Below are 24,599 nucleotides of genomic sequence, written 5' to 3'. Positions count from 1 at the left end.
CATAGCCAGTTTCAGGCCATCCTAGGATTCATAAAACCAAGTCTCCAATTAAAAAGAAAGAAAGAAAAGAAAAAAATTAAATGGGGTCTGAAAATGCAGTCAGTTCAGTGGCTGCATCTAGGTGGTAAGCCCAGAGAACTACGCTGAGCACAGGAAGAATGAAAACAAAGTCAAATGGGTCAGCCCTGAGGGATGAGGGATGAGATTTGTGGCCCAGGATTCAAGTGGGCAAGGAGTTCAGAAAAAAGAACAGGCTCCTGGGGGGGGGGGGAGCGAGAATGTAAAGCACAGGACCCACACCGACCAGAACGGGGAAGGAGGTGCCTTCAGCTGGAGGTGGGTGGCTATGAGGAAGGGCACACAGAAGAAGGAAAGCAACACTGTGGGCTCTTTTTATATAAGGATCCTCTTAAAACCCAGCTGTCAGCAGCCGGCTCTGCAGTGGACAGGAAGATGACTCAGCCTCTGCTGCCACCATCAAAGGACCTGCAGCCAGCCAGGAGGGTGGGTCAAGCGTGTGATGATCCATCACACCACAGAAAGGGATTCGTTCTCAAAGAGACACAAGAGAGACAGAAGAAGAACAAAACAAAAAACCGCTTGGGGAGTCCAGGCAGGGGAAGGGAGGTGCCGGTCTGGGTTATGTAACGGTACTTACAAAATCATGTATTTTATTCACCTACATCCAACAGTGCATCTATGGAAAACAACTGTCCCCAAATGCTTCTTCACTCTCAGGGTTATTTTAAGTGATTGCAAGCAGACAGAGCAGGTAAGACTACGTTTTCCAGATGAGCAATGCAGGCACAGAACTTTTAAGCAACCTGCTTTCTGTTGGGAACATAGAACAGGCAACGGTAAACAGGAGCACCCTGTCCCTGTCTGTCTGTCCCACTCCTGCACCACCCAAGTATCCAGAACACAGTAAGTTCTATCATTGCGTACGACACCTGACTCTCACAGGAGCCCCCTGCAGAGACCATGACCCAAGGACCTTCTGAAGTGCTGCTTCCGCATCACCGTCCACCCTCACCCTGGGTGTCTCCAAAACATCATCATCCTTACTGCCTACTTTTGAGTTTTCCTCGCAGAGATTTCACCCTCAGTAATCTCCCCCGGAAGGGTGTGCAAAGCTGTTTCTGAGAGGATCACGAGGCATGCAGCAAGCACAGTGCATGGGTTGGAATGGATGCATTTCTAGGACCTCCACGGCTCAGGAAGGGCACCCTGGGCTCTTGCATCCCTCTCCCTCGTAACTGAACAGTCGGGGAGCACCTGTCCACAGCTGAAAGTAGCAGGCACCGCTCCCCAGCTTCTGAAAATGAACTCAAACAATCATTAAACGCTTCCCCATCTGGAAAACTGTCGGGGAAACAGTGACAAGTAAGGTCGGGAGAGCACTGAGAACGATGCGCGGGGAAAAGATGAAGCGCGCATGGGACAAGCAGAGATCCCGAGCGGAAAGCAAAGGTTCTTTCCACGGAGGGCAGGAAGCCTCGCGAGATCTAGGGGTCGGGATCTCGTTGCGTTGCCTAGCGACAAAAGGACGCTGGCGGGCCCCCTGGCGAAACCCCGCTGAAGCCCTGAGTCTCCTACCATGGGGGAAGAAGGCGGCGGCCGCAGCTGTGGGATCACTAGGGACCTGCAGAAGCTGAAGCAGCAGGCGATGGCGTACTACCAGGAGAACGACGTCCCGCGCAGGCTGGAGGAGCTGCTCAACTCCACCTTCTACCTCCAGCCCGCAGACGTCTACGGGCACCTGGTAGGGACCTGCGGCGAGCTCCCTCCCCCTCCCCTGCCCCCTCCCCCGCCAGCCCACGCTGCGGCAGCGCGCTGCGCTTGCGCCGTGGAGTCGCGCCTGCGCGCTGCTGGGGCCGGGGAACTCGGCCTGCTGCTTGGTGACAGCCAGGAGGCTGTAGACCGGGAAACTGGGACTGGCTGCCCGCAGGGACCGAAAGTTGAGGCGCGAAGGCCGAAGCGAAAATCGAGAAGACACTGGGCGGCCCTGTGGCTGGGAAGACTGCCCGGAGCCTGCGAGCTTCTTTCCGATCCAAGGAGCCCGCCAGCCCGCCTTTGGTTTCCTAAAACACAGACCTGACGCCAAACTCACCTCGGCTGCTGTCAGCGACCGGGACTGGGCTGTGACTTCCACTGCCACCGAATTTCTCAGATTCCAAGCCTGTGCCCCAGGGTTTGCATGCCTCATACACCTTACTTTGGCTAGGTACCCAACTTCACGGGCCAGTGAGTACCTAAACTGCAGATTTCATCGGAGTCCCCTTTTCCACTTGGTTCTGGATTTAGTGTACTTGAGCTGTCCTAGGGCGCGTCCTTCTACTGTAATCCTTTGAGTTGGCTGATGAGCTATTGCTGAGAGGGGAGCCCTGTGCATAAGAGACTGGCTTGGGGGAAGGCAGTTAGGGTACCACTCATGTTCTCTCAGTCTCTAGGAACTCTCTGCAAGGTTAAAACAAAACAATGAAAACCGATTCCCCCTTTCTAAAACAACAACAACAACTTGTGCCTCAGGTATTAAAGTGACCCCCCCAGGGGGCACTGAGTGACAGTGGTCCATCATTTGTGAAGTGGGTGAGTGAAGGTTTGATAAGGATTTCAGTCTCTGAGGTCTCTTGCTAAAGGAACTGTTAACGTTGTCTAGTCCCAATTTAAAAGGACCCCAAACCCTGTCCCACAGGTATTTAGTGTGCAAGGCTAGAAACTTGCACTTTTGTCTCCACGTGTAAGGCTCACCCCACCCCCACCCCCAGTCTGCTACCAGCTGGACACTGGTTTGTACAGCTCTCTGGAATCTCCCATACCTTGGTTAGGGACCGCCCTAGTTTGCTTTCTATTGCTTTTCTACAACATTCTGACCAAAAGCAATGTAGGGAGGAGAGGGTTTATTTGGCTCACATTTCCATGTCACAGTCCATCACTGAACGAAGTCTGAGCAGGAACTGAAGCAGCAGCCATGGAGAAATGCAGCTTACTGGTTTGCTACCTATGGCTTGCTCAGCCTGCTTTCTTATACCAGCCAAGCCAACCTGCCCAGGGATGGTACTGCCCACAGGGAGCTGAACCCTGGCACATCAGTCTTGGATCCCTTCCAAATGCTCTGCCACTTAAGACAAATTGCAATTACTAAGATTCCCAAGAGGCCTCTTTTAGTGAGGTAGCATTGTACACCAGCTGACAGTAGGTGAGACTGTAGTTGTCTTTTGCTGTTAAAAAGCCAGATGCCTGCTTGGTTGTGGGGGTGCGTGGGGAGGATAAAATCATTCCCCTTCAGATTTATTAAATCTGAATGCATTGCAGCACTCTAGAGACCAACAACTTCCCTAACGTGGGAAGAAGTATCAGGGAGTTAGTTGACTTGCCATAGAAAGGCCTGTGGGTTAAGATGGGTCTCGGCCTTCCCGGTGAGAGGTGAGAATATAACACATGTGCTGGCCACTCAGCATGAGCTGTTCCAGCAGAGGTGGAAGGCTAATCCAGGTCCGGGAAGGACACACATAGAGAGTCAATGTGCCTGGCTGTGTAAGATAAGTTCAATGCAGTTTTCTGATTTTTGATTTTATGTGTGTGTTGAAGGCAAACTACTTTTCTAAACTTGCAAAGCCTCCCTCCATATGCAAAATTGTGGGGAAAATCATCCTGGATGGAATGGGACTCCCTACGCTACAGGTGGAAATCTCCTGCACCATTCAAAATTTCCCCAAGGTATAAAGCAGTTCGCATTGGCTCTTTAATGTGTCCTACCCATCTCTGTACTTATTAGCAAGAATTACCTAAATTGCAGAAACTTAATGTTTTGGAATTCAATATTTGTGAAGCAGATCCACGTACATATGCTGTTTATTCATGGGTACTCACTCATATAAGCTCGAATTGTAGAATCAACAATGCAGTGTGTTTTATGTTTCAGTGTGACCTTGATAAAAGACATGACATGCTAACCTGAAAACAATCCCAGGGGGGGAAAGGAAAGGAAATGAAAATACCTTTACTATTCGAACATTACGATGCAATGCATTCTACAAATCTACATTTGGGTTTATGTGTTTGAGATGTGTAGAATAATGATTTAAGTAAAGAAAACAATTTGTTTAAATAATATTAACAGCTGGATGTAGTGGTACACCCCTGCAATTCCAGCACTCAGCAGGTGGAGCCAGGAGGATCAGTAGTTCAAGGCTATCTTCTGTTATACATAGTGAGTTCAAGGCTAGCCTGGGCTACTTGATATTGTAAGGACTGGTACTAGCTCAGGACGCTCCAGGACCAAGGTCTCAGCACAAAGGAGAGCATTTGTTCCAGAAGGACAAGGGACAGGGAATAAGAGACAAAGACAGGAGATAGAGGACAAGGGAGAGGGGGGAGAGATATTTGTCCTGGAGGGGAACAAAGGACTGCCTCTGGATAGAGAGGAGACAGGCATGGCCCATTGTCAAATGGCGGTTTATAAAGGGAAAAAGGGGAAACCCAGTGTTAGGATGAGGTGTTTAATTGGGCATGCTAATTAGGTGAGCCCAAAGGGGCTTTTGACTGATGGACTTCAATACTTTGATAGCTGGACCTTGTTAATCAGCCTCAGGAGGAAGTGGCCAAATAAGGGAATGGTCCTTGGTGTCTAGCTTTAGGAATGTAATCTAGTGGATTTTAGCAAGGCAGAGGGAGTGGGGGAGAAGGGCAAGGCCTGCCAGAGCCATGTTTGCCATGCTCCAGATGGCTAGAGTCCCTTCATTGATTCTATCTCAAGAAAATAAAAGTAAATTTAAAAATTAAAAACAACTGTTTAATTCATGTTGTTACCTATTTTTTATAAATAAAATTGCCACAGCCTGTGAGAGGAGAATAATAAGATTAAATCTGTAGCTCATTTTTGGAGAGGTAGTGTTAGGAAAAATTCAGTGTGGTGATTTTAAACCAGCATTTTAACAAGAGAATAATTTGAAATGTTTCATAAAGTCAAGTTTCCTAATGTTTCAGTGGATTTGCAAATATAGCAAAAAATTATGTATTGTTTTTCCCCTTGAAGTTGATGATAAGATACACTAATGTTAAACGCTAGATTAGTTAATTTCCCATCTCCTGAGAGAGGTGGAGAAAACGTGCAATGTGTTCTGTCACTGTCAGTACATCTGTTCCGTGGTGATACCTGCTCACTTTGAAGTCTCCGAGAATGCTTTGCCAGAGGTCGTGGATGCCGAGGAGGCAGAAAGGCACCAGGCAGTGAACGCGGCTCTGCAGTGGGTCAATGAATCCATCACAGAGGAGCTGTGGGGTCTGAACCCCTCCAACCAGGCAGAGGTGGACCACAGGCTCAGGTAACAGCTTTCCACTTCAAAACAGTAACGTCCAGGTATAACCGACTGGCTCACCTCTTTACACGGAGACCTGCCATAAAATGACCCTGTGGAGCAGGGTTCTTAGATGTGTATCATTCACAATCCTGTTTTACCCAAGAAATTTAAAAATTGTTGGTGTGTGCATATGTGCATACACATGTGCACATGCACTGAAGGCCAGAGTTCAACACCAGCGATCTTCCTCCATCACTCTCCACCTCGTATTTTGAGACAAGGGACCCTGTCTTTACCTGGAACTCACCTATTCAGCTAGATTGGCTGGCCAGTAAGCACCCTTTGTTTCTGCCTGCCCAGTGCTAAACTGACAAGCGTGTATCACCATTCCTGGCTTTTTACATGGGTTCTGGAGATTGAGCTTAGGTTCTTTATTCTTGCATGGCCAACACTCACTATGCTCTCTCCCCACTCCAAGAAATTTTAATGCATAGATATATAAAATTGATATACAAATCAAACATACTAATATACTAATACTGTACAAACATTGTATACAAGCAAAATTTGTATATAAACATACAAATATACTAATAAAAATAAGCTTATTTAAAATGATTCTTTGGTATATAATTTTACGATTCATTAAGGACTAAGGCAACTTTGCATACTAATGAGATGGATGTGTTTATTTACTTTGACATTTATAATTGAATCTCGGCTGAATATTTGATACTGCAGAACACAGAGCACCTTCAACTTTTTTCAGAGTTGATCAATATTTTTAGTTATTCATTTTGTATGTGTGTGCATGAGTATGTGCATGTGACCATGGCCGCACACTTGTGAGGTCAGGTGACAGTTTGCTGGGGTGCGTGCTCTCCTTCCAGGGGTCAAACTTAGGTTGCCAGGCTTGGAGGCAAGCGCTCTTGCCTGCTGAGCCATTTTGCCAGCCCCAGAGTTGATCAGTATTTGATTGTATAATAGTCAAAGCTGAGTATACGGCTTTGCATCAGTACACAGAATACACAATTGAAGTGGCAGAATTAATTATGTTTATAACCATATCAGAAATAGTTGGAAATTCTATCCTAATCCCAAGCTGAAATTCATTTAACAACATTTTTTACTTTTAAAATCTTTTAATGTTTTATTTATTTTCATTTATATGTATGAATGTTTTGCCTGCTTGTATGTATGTGCACCACATGTATGCCTGGTGCCCAGAGACACGAGAAAAAGTCACTGGATCTCCGGAACTGGAGTCATAGGTGGCTGTGAGCCACTGTATTGGTTCTCAACTTTCCTAATGCTGCCACTCTAATATAAGAATATTATATATATATATATATACATATATATATATATACATATATATATAATATATAAATATAAAATATATATATTATTCTTAGACACAGATAAATATATAAAATTCTTAGATACAGAATATAAGAACTAATATAGTTCTTCATGTTGTGGTGACTCCCAACCACAAAATTATTTTCGTTGCTACTTCATAACTATAATTTTGCTACAGTTATGAAGTTATATGTAAATATCTGTGTTTTCCAATGGTCTTAGGCAACCCCCGTGAAAGAATGGCTCCACGCCCCCAGAGGGATTGTGACCCACAGGTTGAGAACCACTGGTGTAGGTGGTCGGAACTGTACTGGGTCCTCTACAAGACTCTCTTAACTGCCAAGCATCTCCCAGCCTTCTCACTTGACAACCTTTTTATGAAACTCAAGTCAGCAATTGAAGCAGCAATTTTAAAAATCAAACATTCTAACAGTTCAAACCAAAGACACACTACAATATTTACCTGCTTGGGAAAATAATAAATGTTTTTGTTTTACATAATTAAACCATGATGTTTCTATAAGATCAAGAAGCTTATATATACAACAAAATACTACAATTTGTAACGTACAGTAAGTAGTCTTAAACCTGCGGTGTTTCAGGCTGGTTCATTGGTGTTGTGTGGCAGTGCAGAGTACACATTTGTGTTCAGACCCAAAGTCACACGATGCAACATGGGTGAGCTGTACTACCCCAAACCCCTCAGATTGATTATGTGGTGGATTTGGAATTAATTTTCACTAATAACATGTTCAGAAACCTTCTACTGTTACCAAATAGTTTGCAATCCCCAGCCTTCGTTTACATGGTCCCTTGGGAGGTTGTGACCCACAGAATAAGAAGCTGGATTGTAGACTGTAGAACTGGGGAGACAGGCAGTTTCTAAAGCAAGTTAAAGCAGCAGGGGTTCCCCGACATCTGACTTTCTCCTGTTACTGTGCTCTCCTGTGTAAGGTGGGGCCAGCCAGTCTCTTCTGCTCAGAACTCAGGATGAAGATCAGGTTACAGAGAACTTCCTTTCCCAATGTTTGGGGTCAACTTTGAGCCCTTCAGATGGTTCCCTGTGGACACAGTGCTGTTGCTTACATTCTGCCCTCCAGCCACAACCAAGTCTTAGCCCTTTAGATTTTTTAACTCTTAAAATCAGAGAACCAAGTTGGGCTGAGTAAGTGTTACTCAGTGCTACACCAAGTAATGGGTTAGGATTACCTTTCTTATGCAGGTGGAAGGCTTCAATGCCCTTAGCCAGGCAAAGGTCAACTGCAGCCTCTTTTCTAAGTTTTACTACTTAGCCATGAGCAATGCCATGTTGTTTTTTTTGCCTCAGAGTTGGTTGATGACCTTCATAAAACAAAACAAAAACAAGCAAGACCCACTTACTTCTGTTTTTGGCCACAGCTTCTACTGCTTTATTGCATCCTTTCTTCTGGAGATTTTCCTCCCAAACCTCCTCTCTGGACTGGTTTATGTAATTTTTAAAATTAGACAGGCATCTACAAACAGGCATCTTCTTTTGTCCAAACTATGGGCCATGGTGGATAAAGGCAGTCTTTTGCATGACAAGACAATATCAGGGTGTTTCCTATGACAAGGGTGCCTTTTATTTCCCCTGTCAAGATGTACTTAGGTTCTCTTTGCATAGGCCGAAAACAAAACTGTTAGCCATAGGACAACCATGATACACATTTCAACAGCAAGAACCCAAAGTTATGTTAGACAGTCAAACCTTAGAAAGTTTGATTTTTAATGGTCCTTTTTCAGTCACTTTCCACCTCTGGGGGTTGGATTCCTTCTGTGGGTTCCTCAGGTACCTTCTAGATGTGTAAGTGATGAACCCAGGGAGAAACACCAGTGACTGAAAAGCAGTAGGCATCTGGAGAATCACAATGTAAGGTCCTTTCCATCTAGGTTCAAGCCAGTCAGTTCTGAAGCAGCAGACTAATATAGCATCTCCAGACTGGAACAGTGAGCAGGTGGGCAGTACCCAACAAGTTGAGCAGCCTGGAGCTGAGGGAGAATCTTATCCAAAATTAACTGAGATTGGAGTGGGACAATCTAATAACAGTCCAGCATGTACCTGGAGGATCATGAGAGGTGGTTGCCTGTAGACTATGTCAAATGGGGTGAACTTTCCTTGGTAGGGGTACATTAGACTCTGAGAAGGGCATAAGGTAAGAGGTCAACCCAGTTACCACCAGTTTCAAGAGTATATTAGTTAAAACCTCCTTTAAAGTTCTGTCATTCTATTTTTCCTGAGCTCTGAGGATGATACATACAACAAAGTGTCCGATTTATGTTAAGAACCGTAGAGAGCAATTGAGACAACCTGGCCGTGAAGGCCAGACCATTGTCAGACACCAGAGATATGGGGAGGCCATTTCCATTATTAAATGGGCCGTTTCTGTTCAGGATGGAAAGGCCTCATCCAGCCTGTGATAGTATCAACAAAGACCAGCGGATGTTTGTAACCATACAGTCCAGGCTTGACTTCAGTGAAGTCCATTTCCCATAATTCACCAGGTACTGTCCATTGAATCCATTGGCCTGGGAGAAGCATGTCCTTCTTTGCATTTACCTGGGCATAGGTCAGGCATCGGTCTGAAATGATGTGAAGTTTTTCTCGGTGTCCAGGTAGCCAGATGTGAGGGAAGATGAGTTCTGAGATTTTCTTAGGTGATAAGTGCATGGCATGATGCAAGACAGCCAGTTTTGGCCAGTACCTTTGGCATGCAGATTCTTCTGTCAGGCAAGATTCCCCTTCCATTGCGGCTTTCCTAAGCTCCCAAGTTAGAATATGACTCGATCTCTTCTGGATCACCTCAGGAACATCTCTGTCGAGGCTGAGTAAGGGCTCAGGGACAGCAGGTAGTTCCAGAACAGTCTGGGGTTTGGGTTCCCTGAGAGCAGCCTCTTACCCTGAGTTTGGGGGCTTTTGTCTTTTTGGTGTCCTGGCCAGTGAATAATGGTCAGTTTAGTTGGCAGTCAGATGGCCTCTAGCATGTGGACAATTTCATGTTTATTTGTAATAGTCTTTTCTTCTGAGGTGAATAAGACCCTCTGTTTATATATCTGTCCATGAACATGAACTGTGGCAAACACATATCAACTGTCTATATAGACGTTCATCTTTTTTCTTTCAGCCCATCTTAAAGCCTATGTCAGAGCAGTCATTTCTGCTCTCTGGGCAGATGTGCCCCTGGGCAAGGCTTGTGCCCACATGACCTCTTTCAGGCCTGTGACCACCGCTGCCCTTGCATACCCGGTTCCTTCTTGAATGAAGCTGCTGCCGTTGGTATAGCGATCTGCGTCTCTGAGAGTGAGAGGAGCTCCTGTCAGGCCAGGTCACATACCTTGGATGACATCAGCATCTCTAGGCAGTCATGGATGGGCTCCTCAGGATCATCAGGGTGGTGGGATTAATGGCCAGAGATTTACCAAAAGTCAGTCTGTCCTTACCTAAAAGAAGGGATTGGTACTGGGTCAGACTGGCATTAGACATCCACCGACTGGTGGCGTCTCTCAGCAGGGCTTCCATGCCATGTGGAGCTGTTGCAGTTAGAATCTGTTCCATAGTGAGTTTATCAGCCTCTCTTACAAGAATTGCAGTGGCTTCGATGGCTCTTATGCAAGGGGGCCACCCAGAGGCTACGGGATCCAGTCTCTTTGAGATGGAAGCTATTGGCCTTTTCCAGGGACCCAGAATCTGAGTCAAGACTCCCATGGCAATGGCCTTTCTTTCATGGGTGTAAAGATGAAAGGGCTTGGAGATATCAGGGAGAGCTAATGTGGGCGCCTGTTACCAGGGCCTCTTTTAAGTTCTTAAAGACCTGCACATGTTCCTCAGTTCGTTCCAAAGCAAGGTTGCCCCCAGCCGTAGGGGGCTGACAAGGGTTTGGCAATTTCAGCAAACCCAGGTATCCAAAGATGGCAGTGTCCCACAGCTCCTAGAAATTCCCTAACTTGTTTCTTGATGGTTAGAGTTGGGATTTGCAGTATGACTGCTATGCGGGCTTGGGACAATAGTCTTTTCCTTCTCTCAGCTCATATTCCAAGTAAGTAACCTAAGGTGAGCAAATTTGGGCTTTCATTTCAGAATCCCTATAACCTAACTGGGCTAGAGTTTCCAAAAGGCCTCTGGTGGCCTTCAAAGAGTCCTCCTCATCCAATAATAAACCATCTACGTTGAAATAAGGTTACCTCGGGGTACTTACTAAGGAAGAGACGTGAATCCTGGGTGAGTGCTTCATCAAAGACGGTGGGAGAGTCCCTTGAACCCCTGAGGCAGTCTGGTCCAGGTTAGTTGTCCTGATATCCCCAGTTCAGGGTCAGCCCATTCAAATGTGAAGATGGGCTGACCTAATTTTGACAGAGGGATGGAGAAGAATGTATCTTTTAAGTCCAACACAGTGTATACTTTATCCTCTGGTGGTAATAACTGAGCAAAGTATAGGGGCGTGGAACAGTTGGGTAAACGCCGTCTACTCCTTTGTTCACATCCCTCAAGTCTCGTACTGGTCTAAAGTCTCACGTTCCAGGCTTTTGGACAGGCAACAAGGGGTATTCTAGGCTGACTGGCGAGGAGTAAGTATGCCTGCTTCAAGGAGACACCTGATGTGACTCTCAGTCCCATCCCTGGCTTTTGAACTGATGGGTACTGCTTGACCCAAATGGGCACTGCCCCAGATGTTAGTTGCACTATGATGGGTGGCACATGTTTTGCCAAGCCAGGAGGATTGTCCTCTGCCCAAACTGTAGGAATTTCCTGGATCAGCAACTTTTTCCATTCCCCTTCCCGGGAATGGGTTGGATTTTGGAGGATCAGACATTCCTCACTTATGGGCAGGTTATACTTAAAGCCTTAGCAAGGCCTCCCAATTGTAACCTAGGAGAGTCTCCTGAGAAGGATATTGTTACCTGGAGCTTGTTCAAGAGGTCCTGCCCAGTAAAGGGTAGGGGCATTCAGGAACAACAGTAAAAGGATGAGTCATAGTTCCTTGTCCTAGGTTAACAGTCCAGTGGTCCATTTGTATTCTTGGACATCCCCTGTTGTCCCTGTACTTCCATTGTTTGGTTGGTATGGGGTCCCGGGGGCTTCTGCAATACTGAATAAGTAGCCCCTGTGTCCACCAGAAGTTTTACAGGTTGGCCCCCTATGGTGACAGTTACCATAGGCTCCTGGGGGCCTCGTTGGAAGGGGCCTCACCCTCGCTGGCCCTCTGTACTAGGCTGGCTTGGGCTTGAGGGGCACTGCCTGTTTCTGGCACAGACATTCACTTTTCCAATGACCCATTTCTTTGCAGTAGGCACATCGGTCCTTTTGTAAAGGTCTCCTCCTTTTATCATGGCCTGTATGGGCAGAGTTGAAAGTGGCATAGTTTGTGGTACAGCCACAGGGGCATGCCTCTCTTCTTTATCAGAAGATCTTCTTGGCTGTTTCTGCCGTCAAACACCTTCAGGGCTATTTCTAATAGTTCTGACCTGTTCTTTCCTGAAAACCCACCCATCTTTTGTATCTTTCTACATATGTCAGGGGCTGGCTGAGTAACAAAGGCCAGGTTAATCGTCTTGAGATTTGCCAAGTCCTCTGGGTCTATTTATAACTGATAGATGTCAGGAGGCACTCGGGGAAAACTGAAAGTGACTCATCTGGGCCCTGTTCCACATCTGTTACTGTAGATCAGTGGACTTTCCGGTTGCCCATTTCATCCCTTCCAGAAGAACCTGGTGGTATTCACTGAGTGACCTCCTACCTCTCTCTCTGTTCCACTGGGGTCTCCTTCTTGGCAGAGCATGACTAATCACCTCTACCCTCTGGCCATCAGCCACTGAAGCTGTTCTGGGGAGCGCTTCAGTTGCTCTTGTGAGAATCCGTTCCCCTTCTTCAGTAGCAAAGAGGGTACAGAGAATCTGCTGACAGTTGTCCCATGTGGGGAGATGATTGAAAAAGAGAATCAGCTAGAGAAATGATGGGATCATCAGGCTAGTGTGAAAGGGGCTCTGGTTCTTCCAGTTGTAGAGATCTGTGGTGGAGAAAGGGGCACACAGGTAGCAAGTGTCAGGAAAAGGGAACTGAAGGAGGAGCCACCCCAGAGCCAGAGGAGGAGGAGGAGTTGGGAGGACGGTGCTGGGAGGGGAAAGACAGTGAGAGCTAGGGAAGAGCTGGGGTGTGGGGAGAACTGGATGGTGGGGTGGGCCAGGTGCAGACGGAGGCCGCGTGGGGCCTCGGTGGTGGGGGCTGAGGTGAGGAGGGGAGAAGAGGGTGAAGGTGGTAGGAGGGTCCTTCCTCCTGAGAGTCCTGAGAACGGTCTTTAGTGGGGGCTCATTGGTCTCTGCTACAGGCCTTTGGAGGGTCCATCTGCTGACAACCAGAGCTTGGCCACCTTACTTGTTGTAGATTATCCAGGGGGTGGTTTGGAAATTGCTTCAGCCCAAGGAAAGATGTACCCAATCTGATCTGGGTGACCAGACTTAGTGAGGGTGACATTAACCTCTGCCCAGGCCATCTGAGAATCAAAAGTACCCTGGGAGGGCCAGTCAACCCAGAGTGTGGGCCATTCAGTGTCACAGAACACTGGAGGAGACATTTGTTGATAGGATAATCATAATCCTCCTTAACTATAGCAAGGTAAAGTTTTTTGTTTGTTTGTTTGTTTGTTTGTTTTTTGTTTTTTAGAGACAGGGTTTCTCTGTGTAGCTTTGCGCCTTTCCTGGAACTCACTCTGTAGCCCAGGCTGGCCTCGAACTCACAGAAATCCGCCTGGCTCTGCCTCCCGAGTGTTGGGATTAAAGGTGTGCACCACCACCGCCCGGCTCAAGGTAAAGTTTTTATCAGAAGTCTTTAGAACACAGGTTAGAGGGCTGTTAGGCTTGCTAGTCTTATTACCCACACTGTCTGATAGTTCAGTCACCCCAAGTCCAAAATAAACCAATTAACACGGAAAGTACAAGAGGCAGAAAGAGGACAGTAAAAATGAAGCCAGAGACAAGACCAGACCTACCAACACCAGACCAAGAACCTCAGGTGGGCAGTGCAACATCTCGCTTTTTGCCCTGAACAGGGGAATATTGGGGTCCCATCCAACCCTCTCCTCATCCCAGATAGGGACCCACAAAACAGAACCAGACCATGATGCACCTGGAGGCCTCCGTGGATGCTTGCTGCCTTTCTCAGCACGAAAGTTCAACCTGATAGTTCGTGAACTGAAGGCGGCCTTGGAACATCTCAAGACACATGCCTGCTGAGGCAGCACCCCCCAGGACCCTGGAGTTCCAGAGCCAAGGGCCAGGTTTAGAATTTGGGTGGGTGGTCTGAATCTCACTGGGGCCTCCAAAAAATGTTAATCCCAAAAGCAAGAATAAGACCACTATTACAATTTAAAGCCAAATTTTAGGCAAGCTTGAATTTTTCTTGGGGTGTATTTTAATATTCTGACCTGCCCCTTGGCGCTGCCCTGTGTGTGGTGATATTATGTTCCCCAAAATATTGTGCACCCTAGTAAATTTATCTGGGGTCAGAAAACAGAACAGCCACTAGATAGATATAGAGGCCAGAAAATGGTGTCACACACCTTTAATCCTAGCATTCCAGAGGTAGAGATCCATCTGGATCTCTGTGAGTTCAAGGCCACACTGGAAACAGCCAGGCATGGTGACACACGCCTTTAATCCCAAGAAGTGATGGCAGATAGCAGAAAGGTATATAAGGCGTGAGGACCAGTTAAGCTTTCAGGCTTTTGAGCAGCAGTTTGACTGAGATTCATTTGGATGAGGACTCAGAGACTTCCAGTCTGAGGAAACAGGATCAGCTGAGGAACTGGCGAGGTGAGGTAGCTGTGGCTTGTTCTGCTTCTCTGATCTTCCAACGTTTATCCCAATACCTGGCCTCAGGTTTGATTTTATTAATAAGACCTCTAAGATTCATGCTACACCTGTGTCCTGACATGTCCGAGCAGATGCAGCGCCTGGGTTGTGAATGAATGTCCACCACCACTGGGGCCACCATGCCCGCATTGTGTGTCCCGCTCATACACACCTGTGCACACACACCTCTGCACACACACACTTAAAAATAAGTCTCTTGGTACGGGGAAAAGGAAAAGACATCTTCACAGCACTGTTTTCACTAAGGATTCTTAAATGGTTTGGTTTCTAATGTCATTTATATAAAAAGAAAATTCAGTAACCCTTAATCAAATTATGTCTTCAAATTTTATTTTGAGAGTATAAAAAGAGCTCAAATAATTTAAATGGTAAGAATTTGATTCTTGAAAAATGGCTTTAACACCATCATTACTTTTATTAATCTTGGAAACTAAAGCTAATTTGTTCTTCATTAGCTTAAAAAAATCATATTATTGAAACATCAGGGTCAGCTCTAAAAATGACATCTCATTGTAAAGCCTTATATTTCCTGCCATTCAGGATATTTTTTGAAAATAAAGTACAAGAAGATAAAGAGAGAAGAGAACTGGAAAGGAGCTCTGAGGAGCCAGTGCACGCACCTCCACCTGTAATTCCTCCACCACCTCCTCCACCCCCCACCAAAAAGAAAGGACAGAAGCAAGGTGAGTGGCCTGTCATCTTCCAGCACCTGTAGTTGCAAAGGCACAGGGAAGAAAGGCCGGACTTTGGTGCTGGCAGTGCCCAACCAGGTGCCATCCACCCCCCTTGAAGCTGCTGTGCTGGGTGGATAAGGTTTTATCACACTTTACCCTCTGTTTTTATTTGAGAACCAAAATGACTGTGCTCTTATTCATAGGTGAGCACTTACTGAATAAAATGCCTTAAACAGTGGCAGTGGGGGAGGGGGGAGCATGGAGGGAAGGAATTTGCATCTCCCTGAAAGTTTCCATGAGGCAGTCAAAAAGCCATCCCATTATAAAGCGTCTGCATTGATAGAGGCAAGTTCTGTGATCTAATTGCATATCTGTGAGACATGAGAATCAAGAGGGGAAAAGACCACATCCACAATTGTCCAATTAAAGCAAGATGTATTTTGGGGTGCACCTGGGACTAGCCAGCTGGCTGTCTCACCCTAAACTGAGATTTGAGAGAGCAGCCCCTACTGGCCTCTTGAGGTTCTTTTAAGGAGAGGTAAGATGTTCACAGGGGCAAGAGAGTTGGCTATTACACATTGTTAGAAAAATACAGTGAAAGGGATGGAACAAGGGTCAGGACATACATCGTGTGAATGGGGTTGCAAATTTAGTGTAGTTGAAAAACATGTTTTACAGTTTACAACAGGGCCTTATTGTCAATTACAAATAGAAACCTTAACTTGCAAGGACTTAACACAGGACAAACAGGAACTTATTCTTAACTGTCTTAGCTGGAAACAGAAACCTTAACCTTCAAGGTATATTGTTCTGTTTTGGTCTCACATATCAATTAGCATTTGTTTTCTAAAGCTTTGCATCGATCTGATCTCTGCCCACACTTCCAATGTTGGCCCCTCCAGGATGTTAGCACTAGAGCTGCCCCTGGCATCGTGTTTTTATGTCTCCTAATGACTCATGCCATGTTTCCTTCAACTTGCCATGACCGCCAGTTGCTAATGTGACCCCAGGCACATCTGGACGCCCAGTTGAAAAATGGGTTTCATTAAATAAGAAAACACTAACCTGATGGTGGTGGCCCACACCTTTAATCCCAGCACTCAGGAGGCAGAGGCAGGCTGATCTCTGTGAGTCTGAGGCCAGCCTGGTCTACAGAGCGAGATCCAGGACAGCCAGGGCTACACAGGGCTACACAGAGAAACCCTGTCTTGGAAAATATAATAATAATAATAATAATAATAATAATAATAATAATAATAATACACCAGACTAGGGAGGAACTGAGATGAAAAGCGAGAGCCTCTATTTTATGTGTTAGACCTGTCTTTTCCTAGAGGGTGTGGACCAAGCTACAGATGGGCAGGTCCACCAATGAGCTTCACTTGGCAGATGCTTTTGGCTCAGAACTAAGAGCTTAAGGAGAGAGGCACGGCCCATGGAAACGGATTTGCTCTGTACTAACCATGTGCAGGGTGCTTGTGTGTCTTCTCTCCACTGAGGACCCAGGGTAGCTGTGGGGAAGAACAGGAGACTGGAGGCTGAGAACTGGCAGAGCGAAGAGGGGTGAGGATGCTGGGTAGACTGCTGGGCATGGGGCTTTACTAGAGACGGTGGCCAAACACAGAACACAGCCTGGCTTTGGGTGTAGAGAAAAGGACGGCAAGTTAGGCACATGAAGAGGTGCTCAGTGTTAGATCGTGGAAACCACGGTGACCCAGAAGAGCACTGGAATTCAAAGACTAAATCAAGTCTGCATCTACTTCCTACAACATATCATATTGTTTTAACTTTACCACAGTGACTGTGCCTTAATCTACTGCTATTTCAGCCATCACTTGTAACTCTGCAGTTACCTACCTGCCAGCCACTTGGGCCAAAACCTGGTGAGAATTCTGTTTGCACAGCCCCGGCTCTGTGACTGCCACTAATGGGAGCTCTAACTAAATCTCCGTCGTTTTCAAAGTCCGGGGTGAAAACCCACTAGTTCAGAAAGGTTGAGTAGCAACTAGCTAATCTCCTTTCCTTGCTGGTGTCTCCCTAAGAGTGCGTCCTGAGCCACCACTCCAGATCCCTCCCTCCTCCTTCTGGTGCATCTCTTCCAGATGCCCTCTGATGCTGTGGATTACTTCCTGTCAACTAGTTGCTAACTCAGCCCCCTGACTCAAGCTTAATTTTATTTAATTAACACAAATGTAAATTCGGGGTTCACAGGGTGATCAAATATCCCCCCAAAATATTGGGCAATAAATAAGTTGCGGTCTCTCAACCACAACGAATCCCAGTTTACTTACATGAAGATGTGGGAGTAGCAGTGTCTACCACTTATGACTGTGGACCAAGTTCATGGTGAGTGACCTAAAAATCATTAGGCAGAATCCATGGCCGAGGATGATTGAGTACTGCTGAGTGAGCAAATCTGAAAATCCCTGGGCCCGAGGAGGAGAATTCTAGCCTTGTCTCCCTCCCTTTCGCCTGTGCTGGGTCTTCTGTGAGAGCAGCATTACATGAAAATGTGGTTTTGTCACGGTGAGATTTCTAGAAACGAACCCTTTCTCCATGCTTCCCTCTCCAGGACGGAGGGACACTCTTTTGGAAAAGCCGATCATCCCCCCAGAGCCCCCGGAGCCAGTCCTCCACGGCAGCATGGCCATAGGAGCTGTGTCGCTGGCCGTCGCTAAGGCCAGTGCCAGGCTGGGCGGCACGCCTCTGTACATGAGTATGGCGTCACTGAAGCACGGCCAGGTCAGTGGACAGACGCTGCATCCTGTCATGCATGGAGCCTGGAGTGGGGCAGGGCCAGAGAACTGCCGTTCTCACCGTCCCTTGCTTTCTTGACATTCCAGGAGCCGCCGTCCATGCTCACCATGCCTCTGGTGATGGGATCTGTACTCAGCTGTGGGAAGTCATCACCTGGGAAGCTCAATTTAATGAAAGAAGTGATTTGTATACCCCATCCTGGATTGACAACCAAACAAGTACCTGATATCAGCTAAGACGGTTTTCCTGCCCCACCCCACCCCCATAGCCTCCATTACTGGTGAATTTTAGTGTAGCCCAAAGGGACGTGAATTAAATGTATGAAACGGTATTCTCTGAAGGAAGCAGACCCACTTAGAGGTCTGGTTTGGTGCAGCCTTGGCTGCAGTTGCTGACTCGCAGGAGCAAGGTCTTGTGGAAGCTATCATCTGAGAGTACGGAGAACACCTTTACTCGTTGGCTGTAACAGAAGCCTGTGCTTCCCAGCAACCCATGGGGTGTTCCGTGCTTATTTGTGAGATGAGCACATCCGGTGTCAGAGCTGCACTTCTCAGGGTTGTGCTGGTGACAGCTACGTTGCCCTTTAGTGCCCTGAGGGTCAGTCTGCTCCCTTGAGTCCTCTACCAGTCAGGCGTTAGAAATAACTACCTAAGGTTCATGCTATGGTGAATGCTTTCCAAAAAAAAGCAGAGGAAGTTCCCCCCACGCCTCCTGCAGTGAGTGAAATTTTCCTAAGTTAGTGAAAATAAGCTTCACAAAAGTTTCACTTGCTTTCTCTGTGAAAAAGGATCCCTTTTAAACAAAATTATCATTACCTCACAATTTACATTTCCAGGTGACTAGAGTTTACCTGTGACCCTCCAGCTGCCAGATTATCTGTCAGGTCATATTCAGACCCTGTTGCCAGGATTCCCTCTTAGTTATGTCGCCGTGCTATTCCGGCCCCAGAGCACTCTGCATGTGCAGACGTCCTCACAGTCAGACCACACCTCCTTCTCTTCCTGCTTGTAAAGGTGTTTTGATTTTTATTTTATGGGTATGGGTGTTTTGCCTGCACATGTGTCTGTGCACCCTGTCTGTACAGTGCCTGAAGAGGCCATAAGAGGGTGTTGGATTCTCTGCAAGGGGAATTACGGACAGTTGTTAGCTGTCCTGTGGATGCTGGGAACTGAGCCCGTGCCCCCAGCAAAAACGAGTGCTTTTCCAGATAAGCCCTCTCTCCAGTCCTAGTGCTCTACTTCCTAGGTGACAGGGGATTCAAACTAATTTAGCCAGGCTTCCTTGGTGACCTGTGACATGTATTGTGACGTCGTCCAGCTTGGCCAAGAGGTTATGATAAAGAATAGTTAGTCGGTTTTCACAATGAAGATACCAAGACAGAGAGCCTGTCGCCCACACTCAAGCCAGTGGGGGTCAGAGATGAACATTTGCTCTTCTCATTGTGTAGACCATACCATCCACTAACTGGCAGTCCTCAGTAGGGGGTCCATGAACAGTCTCGGTAAACAGTGGCCATCAGGCTATGAGTCTTATGTTTAAAATCTGCAGACTGACGTTGTACACCATTCTGCTTACAGGGTATAGATTTGCTTCTGGAAATTCAGAAACAAGTTAACAGAGTGATGGAGACGGTACGTAAAGGGAGCTTGTGGTAATTACTGACACTCAAATCCAGCTCGTACTTCATTTTGGGATTAAATCACTGTTGCTATTGTTGCTCTGGAGAATGCATTTGTTTGCTTTGGGTTTCCCATCCAAACCAAGTTGTCCTAGCCTCAATTCCGTGTGCCGCAATAAACACCATGACCAGAAAAGCAACCTGGGAGGAAAGGGTTATTTGGCTTCCACTTCCGGGTACCAGTCTACCACTGAGGCATGTCAGGGCAGGAACCTGGAACAGAAAATATGGAGGGGCCTTGCTTACTGGCTTGCTGCCTCTGGCTTGCTCGGCTACCTTTCTTTCTGTCTTGGTTTGCATAGTCTGTACATTTCATCACTTTAAAATCGCTAACATTATCTTGGGTCCATTAAATAGAACCAGCACTTCCGGGTCTGTTTACATTATAAAGGAGGTGGGGGCGCAGGTCACTGTGTACAAATCCAGCCAGGATGGTCATGATGGAGTGTGAAGGAGAGGAGGTGCACCTCTGTGGGGGGGGGGACTAGGAAAAGAAAAGGGAGCTCCCAGGTATGAGGGGGCTGATTATCCTAATGGGAGGGGTGTAAAAGAAAAAGAAGATGCCTCACAGACGTGGCCACAGGCCAGGGCTAACCTGAACAGTTCTTCAGCTGAGGGTCCTTCCTCCTGGGTGACTCTGGGTTTGTGTCAAGTTGGCAGTTGAAGCTACCTATGATCCAAGTGCATACATTGTTCATTGGCAGTGGATCTATCTTCCAGGATATTGGACAATCCATTTTAGTTCCTGAGACACTGGCTCTTCGCTAAGATCATCATTTAGGATTTATAAAGTACTTCATGACCTTTGGCTCCCTCCAAAAATCAAATACACCTTGATTTTATTCTGAAAACATAGGGCCTGTGAAAGCAAATCCCACAGTGGCAGGTAGTAGTTCTGAAGGTCAGGAGAGGATTTGCTATGCTCCTGCCCAGAAGGAGTGTGTGCATACACCAGGAGTTCCTAGTGTGACCTGTGAATGCTTTGAGGACCAATGTGCAGTGGGGTAAGGGCAGAAGAGGATGAACTAAAGACAGACTTGAGGTTGAGGGACTTGAAGAACATTTCTGGAATGATCTCTGTGTCTGTGTAGCCGACTTCGTATGCATGTGAATGGGAGTGAAATTCACAGTATGGAAGACCACTCCCCTAAGAATAGCCAGCCTCAGGGCCAACAGCTCTGCTTGCTGCCACAGGGATGTCTAAAAATACCAAGTGATGATACATTTTTCTTCATTTTCTCATCCCACAGCCCCCGCCTCCAAAACCAGAGACCAAAAAGGGGCATGATACAGGCAAAAGAGGTCAGGTAAGCATATGTCCTCCACCTCCTCTGGGCACTGCGTGTGTCCTGCTCCCTCCCTCCCCACCCCCTCTTAGTGGTTTTTTTTGTTTGTTTGTTTGTTTTTTTTTCCCCAGACCAGGACTAAGTCAAAGAAATGGAAACTTTATTCCAAGAGTGCTAATGTAGATAGACCTGGGGCCTCAGTCTTCCTCTTCCTGGCTACAAGTTTCCTGAAGAGGTCATCCACTGCTGAAATCTTTTTTTTTTTTTTTTCTTTTCCTTCTTTGTTTTGTCTTTTGAGACAGGGTTTCTCTGTGTATCTCTGGCTGTCCTGGAACTCACTCTGTAGTCCAGGCTGGTCTCAAACTCAGAGATCCTCCTGCCTCTGCCTCCTAAGTACTGGGATAAAAGGAGTGCACCATCAACACCTGGCATTAACTGAAATCTTAAGATGGAGAGGTATCCTTTGATTACTGGGACTGAATTGAATCCTGTCTCTATAAAGAGCAGAGTGGCATAGGATAGTCTAGATACTCATAGCATCTCTAACAGAGGGAGAAAGAAAAAGGCAGTGTTCACAATCATGGAGGTCAGAGAACAACTCGGATGACTTGGTACTAGTACTAAAAAACAAAACAAAACAAAAAAAACAACAACTAACAGTGATACTCACCTAGAAGAAACCTGAACGTAAGAAAGTGGTTTGCAAGGGGAGGACTAACCAAGGTAGAGATCCGTGGATGTTCATAGGGATAGCCTGGGGATTGGTGGCTCAGGTTAGCCCAATGAACAAGGGCAGAGTCAGTCAGGTAGTATAGTTAGGTGCACCAAAGAAAGAAAGGCAGATGGTGCTGGGGATTAAAGGCTCAGACCAGGGTTGGGGGTGGGGTGGTTTAGAAGTAGATGTCCAGTTAAAATCCATGTCTGTCGGAGGGCGGTCCAAGAACCTTAACACACTATGGTGACCTGAATCATTCTCTTTTGATCTTGCAGCAGCCAATCACTGGCAAGATGTCTCACCTTGGCTGCCTGACCGTTAACTATGACACCTTAGAGCAGCCACTGCTTCTGATTCAGGGCATCTGCTCGAACCTGGGGATAGAGCTGGGAATGAGCCTGCACCTGGCCATCAACTGCGCTGCCCACGAGTTGATGGACTATGTGAGTTTCCAGAACAGCCTCCCTGTTTGCAGGACATGATTTTTAAATTAGAACTTACCTGAATATTTTCTGAACAGATGCTATTATAGATGCATAAATAAAAATGGAGTTGAGAAAGCCAAATTAGGTAATGACTAGAAAATAATGCACTATTAATTTTTTAAAAGTAACATGAAATATCATGATCATATATAGAAATCTTATAATTAAAATGGACACATAAAATGAAGGCTTTAAAAAATGAAAAACGTATTAAAATCCCTTCATTTTTGGACTTCTTAGGAACCTATTTAATAGCATGATTTATAGTATAATCCTGAAAGCTGTTGGGAAATAATTTAACAGTCTGGTATGTTTTGTGAGTATAAATCATTTGGTTGGTAAATGTTGAATCTGTCAAGCATGAAAGAGCATGAAATCGAACCCTGCTTCACACATGCTAGGCAAGCATATTCTACCACTGAGCCACATCCCCAAGTTATTAACTTTAGGAGGAATATGGTTTTATTCCAACTAAATACATTATTGTCCCCCACCTGGACGGTCACCTGGCAATCACTTCACCTACAGAGAGAAATATTTTAAAAGGAAATGAAAGCTGACCCCCCACCCCCAGCCCCAGGCTACAGCAGCAGTTCACCTCTATGCCTGGGAATCCGTGCATTAGGAAATCTAGTCAGTTTCCTATTTTACACACTTGCACACCCTTCCCATCCTCAGACGCACCAATGCTGGTTCTCAGTTTTACAAATACCTGTCATATCGAAGCAAGCACACTTGTGCCAACTTGGTAATTAATGTCGGTTCAGGAGACATGGCAAGTAGGATTTCACTTAACTGTGATTCTAACTTTGACTACAAAGAAAATTTTGAACAGTATAGAAGAACCCTAAGTTTTGGCTGATTTCTAGAAGTTATTTTACTCTCAAAGGAAACCAAGCACATAAAGGGATGTTTAAAGTAATTTCCTATTCTTCATGTAATGATTGGTTCCTAGGCATACCATTAAGAAAAATAATTGCATGTTTGCATCGGCAACGTATACCCAGAACTATGAATATACTGACTGCTAGTGCTAGCTAGAATGAGTATTTATTGCTTATATTCAGTAAAATGTATTAGCTTGATATCAGATAATTCTTACAATAATGTTAGTTCAAAGTCATTAGCATTTCTTCACCGACAAGATAGGATTTTTAAGCTTCTCATTATAGACGCTAAAATTTCTTGCTGCTTTTTAATGTGAAAAAGGTAGAAAATCCTTTTAACTGTAGACTTCTTAGGAACCTGCTTAGTTCCAGTGGAGTCCATTCTATTAGCTGGAACAGCAGGAGGGCATTAGCAAAGCAAACCGCCCACTTCCTTGTCCACCTCCCTCCCTAACTTAAGCATCCCTGGTGCCACCCCTGGCCACAAACTTGGGAGCGAGCTGCTTTGTCTTACAGGACTAAACTGGACCCTTCAACCCCGTTTACTTCCACACTTAATTCCACGAGTCTTTGCAGAAATCAAATGAATAGGCTTGCGTCAGAACACCTCTCCCCTTCCAGAGCAAGTGGCGGGCTACTTGAGGAAGAGCCAGTTTGCAAAAGCTTTGCCCTGATTTTAGAGTTTATTTATGTCTACAGAAAGGGAAACAAGTGACTTGTTCCCTGTGAGTCGAAAGACAGTGGGTTCCAGAGTGGGCAGGTCTGAACTGCTGCCCCGTGTGGCCCTTGGTGGATTTGTGTTATTGTCCACCTACCCAGGCAGCTAGGGGCCTGCACTACTGTGTCATAACCCTAAAGAGAAGGCCGCTCTCCTCCCACTCTGTACCTGATGTGTTTTTTGTGCAGAAGGCTTCATCTGAAGTCTGTAGGAAGAGCTCTCTGGGGCATCCAGAGCAACGGTGACTTGCCTTTCCCAGGTTAAAAACTATGAGATTTAAAGTACAGGAGAGGGGGAAGGGGAAACTGTGGTCAGGATACAATCTATGAGAGAATTAAAAAGTACCAGTGCATAGATTTTGCAGCGGAATGTGCCTTGAAAAGAGCTAGTGTATAATCATTGCTATGAAAGAGAGTTTGAGAGACACCTTCATCCAGAGAACCCATGTTTATCTTTCACTGCCTTCCTCACACACGTCAGAGTAAAGGGAAGTACGAGGTGATGGTGGGCACGCACAAGAACATAGCTGAGATGGTGGACCTGTACGTGGATCTGATCAACAAGTATCCTTCCATTATTGCCTTAATTGATCCTTTCAGGAAGGAGGTAAGCAGGGTCCACCTTTTCTGTTTTATATGTGATAAAGTAAGGAGTCTCACCTTTCACATTTTATAACAAAGCAGAATACAAAACCCATTCTTCTGGACCTCTGTTGCTGGGAATGTGTTGTAATTGGGCTGGGCTGGGCTGCTTTGTTTTGGCATTTATGAAAAGTCACTTACCAAGCAAATGAATAGCGGAAGCACAGTTACCTAGGAGCAGGCCCGTCTGTGAAGTGAAGCGAGCCCGTGGC

General features: G+C 46.1%; 2 protein-coding genes across 3 annotated transcripts in view; one reads left to right on the top strand and one right to left on the bottom strand.

Moving 5' to 3' along the window:
- The window catches only part of Hspa12a (heat shock protein family A (Hsp70) member 12A), a 158,327-nt gene extending 156,642 nt beyond the window's left edge, over positions 1-1,685 (bottom strand). The window contains exon 1 of the mRNA XM_037205720.1: positions 1,597-1,685. Coding sequence (XP_037061615.1) covers positions 1,597-1,599 — 3 coding nt within the window. The 5' untranslated portion in view covers positions 1,600-1,685. The remainder of the gene's footprint in view (positions 1-1,596) is intronic.
- Positions 728-24,593, top strand: Eno4 (enolase 4). 2 transcript variants are annotated; one of them, XM_037205725.1, is made up of 10 exons: positions 728-1,762; positions 3,592-3,720; positions 5,137-5,327; positions 15,087-15,229; positions 17,793-17,962; positions 18,064-18,195; positions 19,555-19,608; positions 20,906-20,962; positions 21,932-22,099; positions 24,227-24,593. In XM_037205725.1, the coding sequence occupies exons 1-10, from the start codon at positions 1,598-1,600 to the stop codon at positions 24,419-24,421; spliced, it is 1,404 nt and encodes a 467-aa protein (XP_037061620.1). In that variant the 5' UTR covers positions 728-1,597; the 3' UTR covers positions 24,422-24,593. The 2 variants fall into 2 exon arrangements, with proteins under 2 accessions (XP_037061620.1, XP_037061621.1); XM_037205726.1 differs by lacking the exon at positions 728-1,762 and adding an exon at positions 1,801-2,244.
- The last annotated feature ends 6 nt before the right edge of the window (positions 24,594-24,599 follow it).

This window comes from Peromyscus leucopus, chromosome 1 (assembly GCF_004664715.2).
Source record: "Peromyscus leucopus breed LL Stock chromosome 1, UCI_PerLeu_2.1, whole genome shotgun sequence".
NCBI classification, from domain to species: Eukaryota; Metazoa; Chordata; class Mammalia; order Rodentia; family Cricetidae; genus Peromyscus; species Peromyscus leucopus.
The sequence above is the reverse complement of the archived record's forward strand: the minus strand, read 5'-3'. Positions and strand labels throughout refer to the sequence as shown.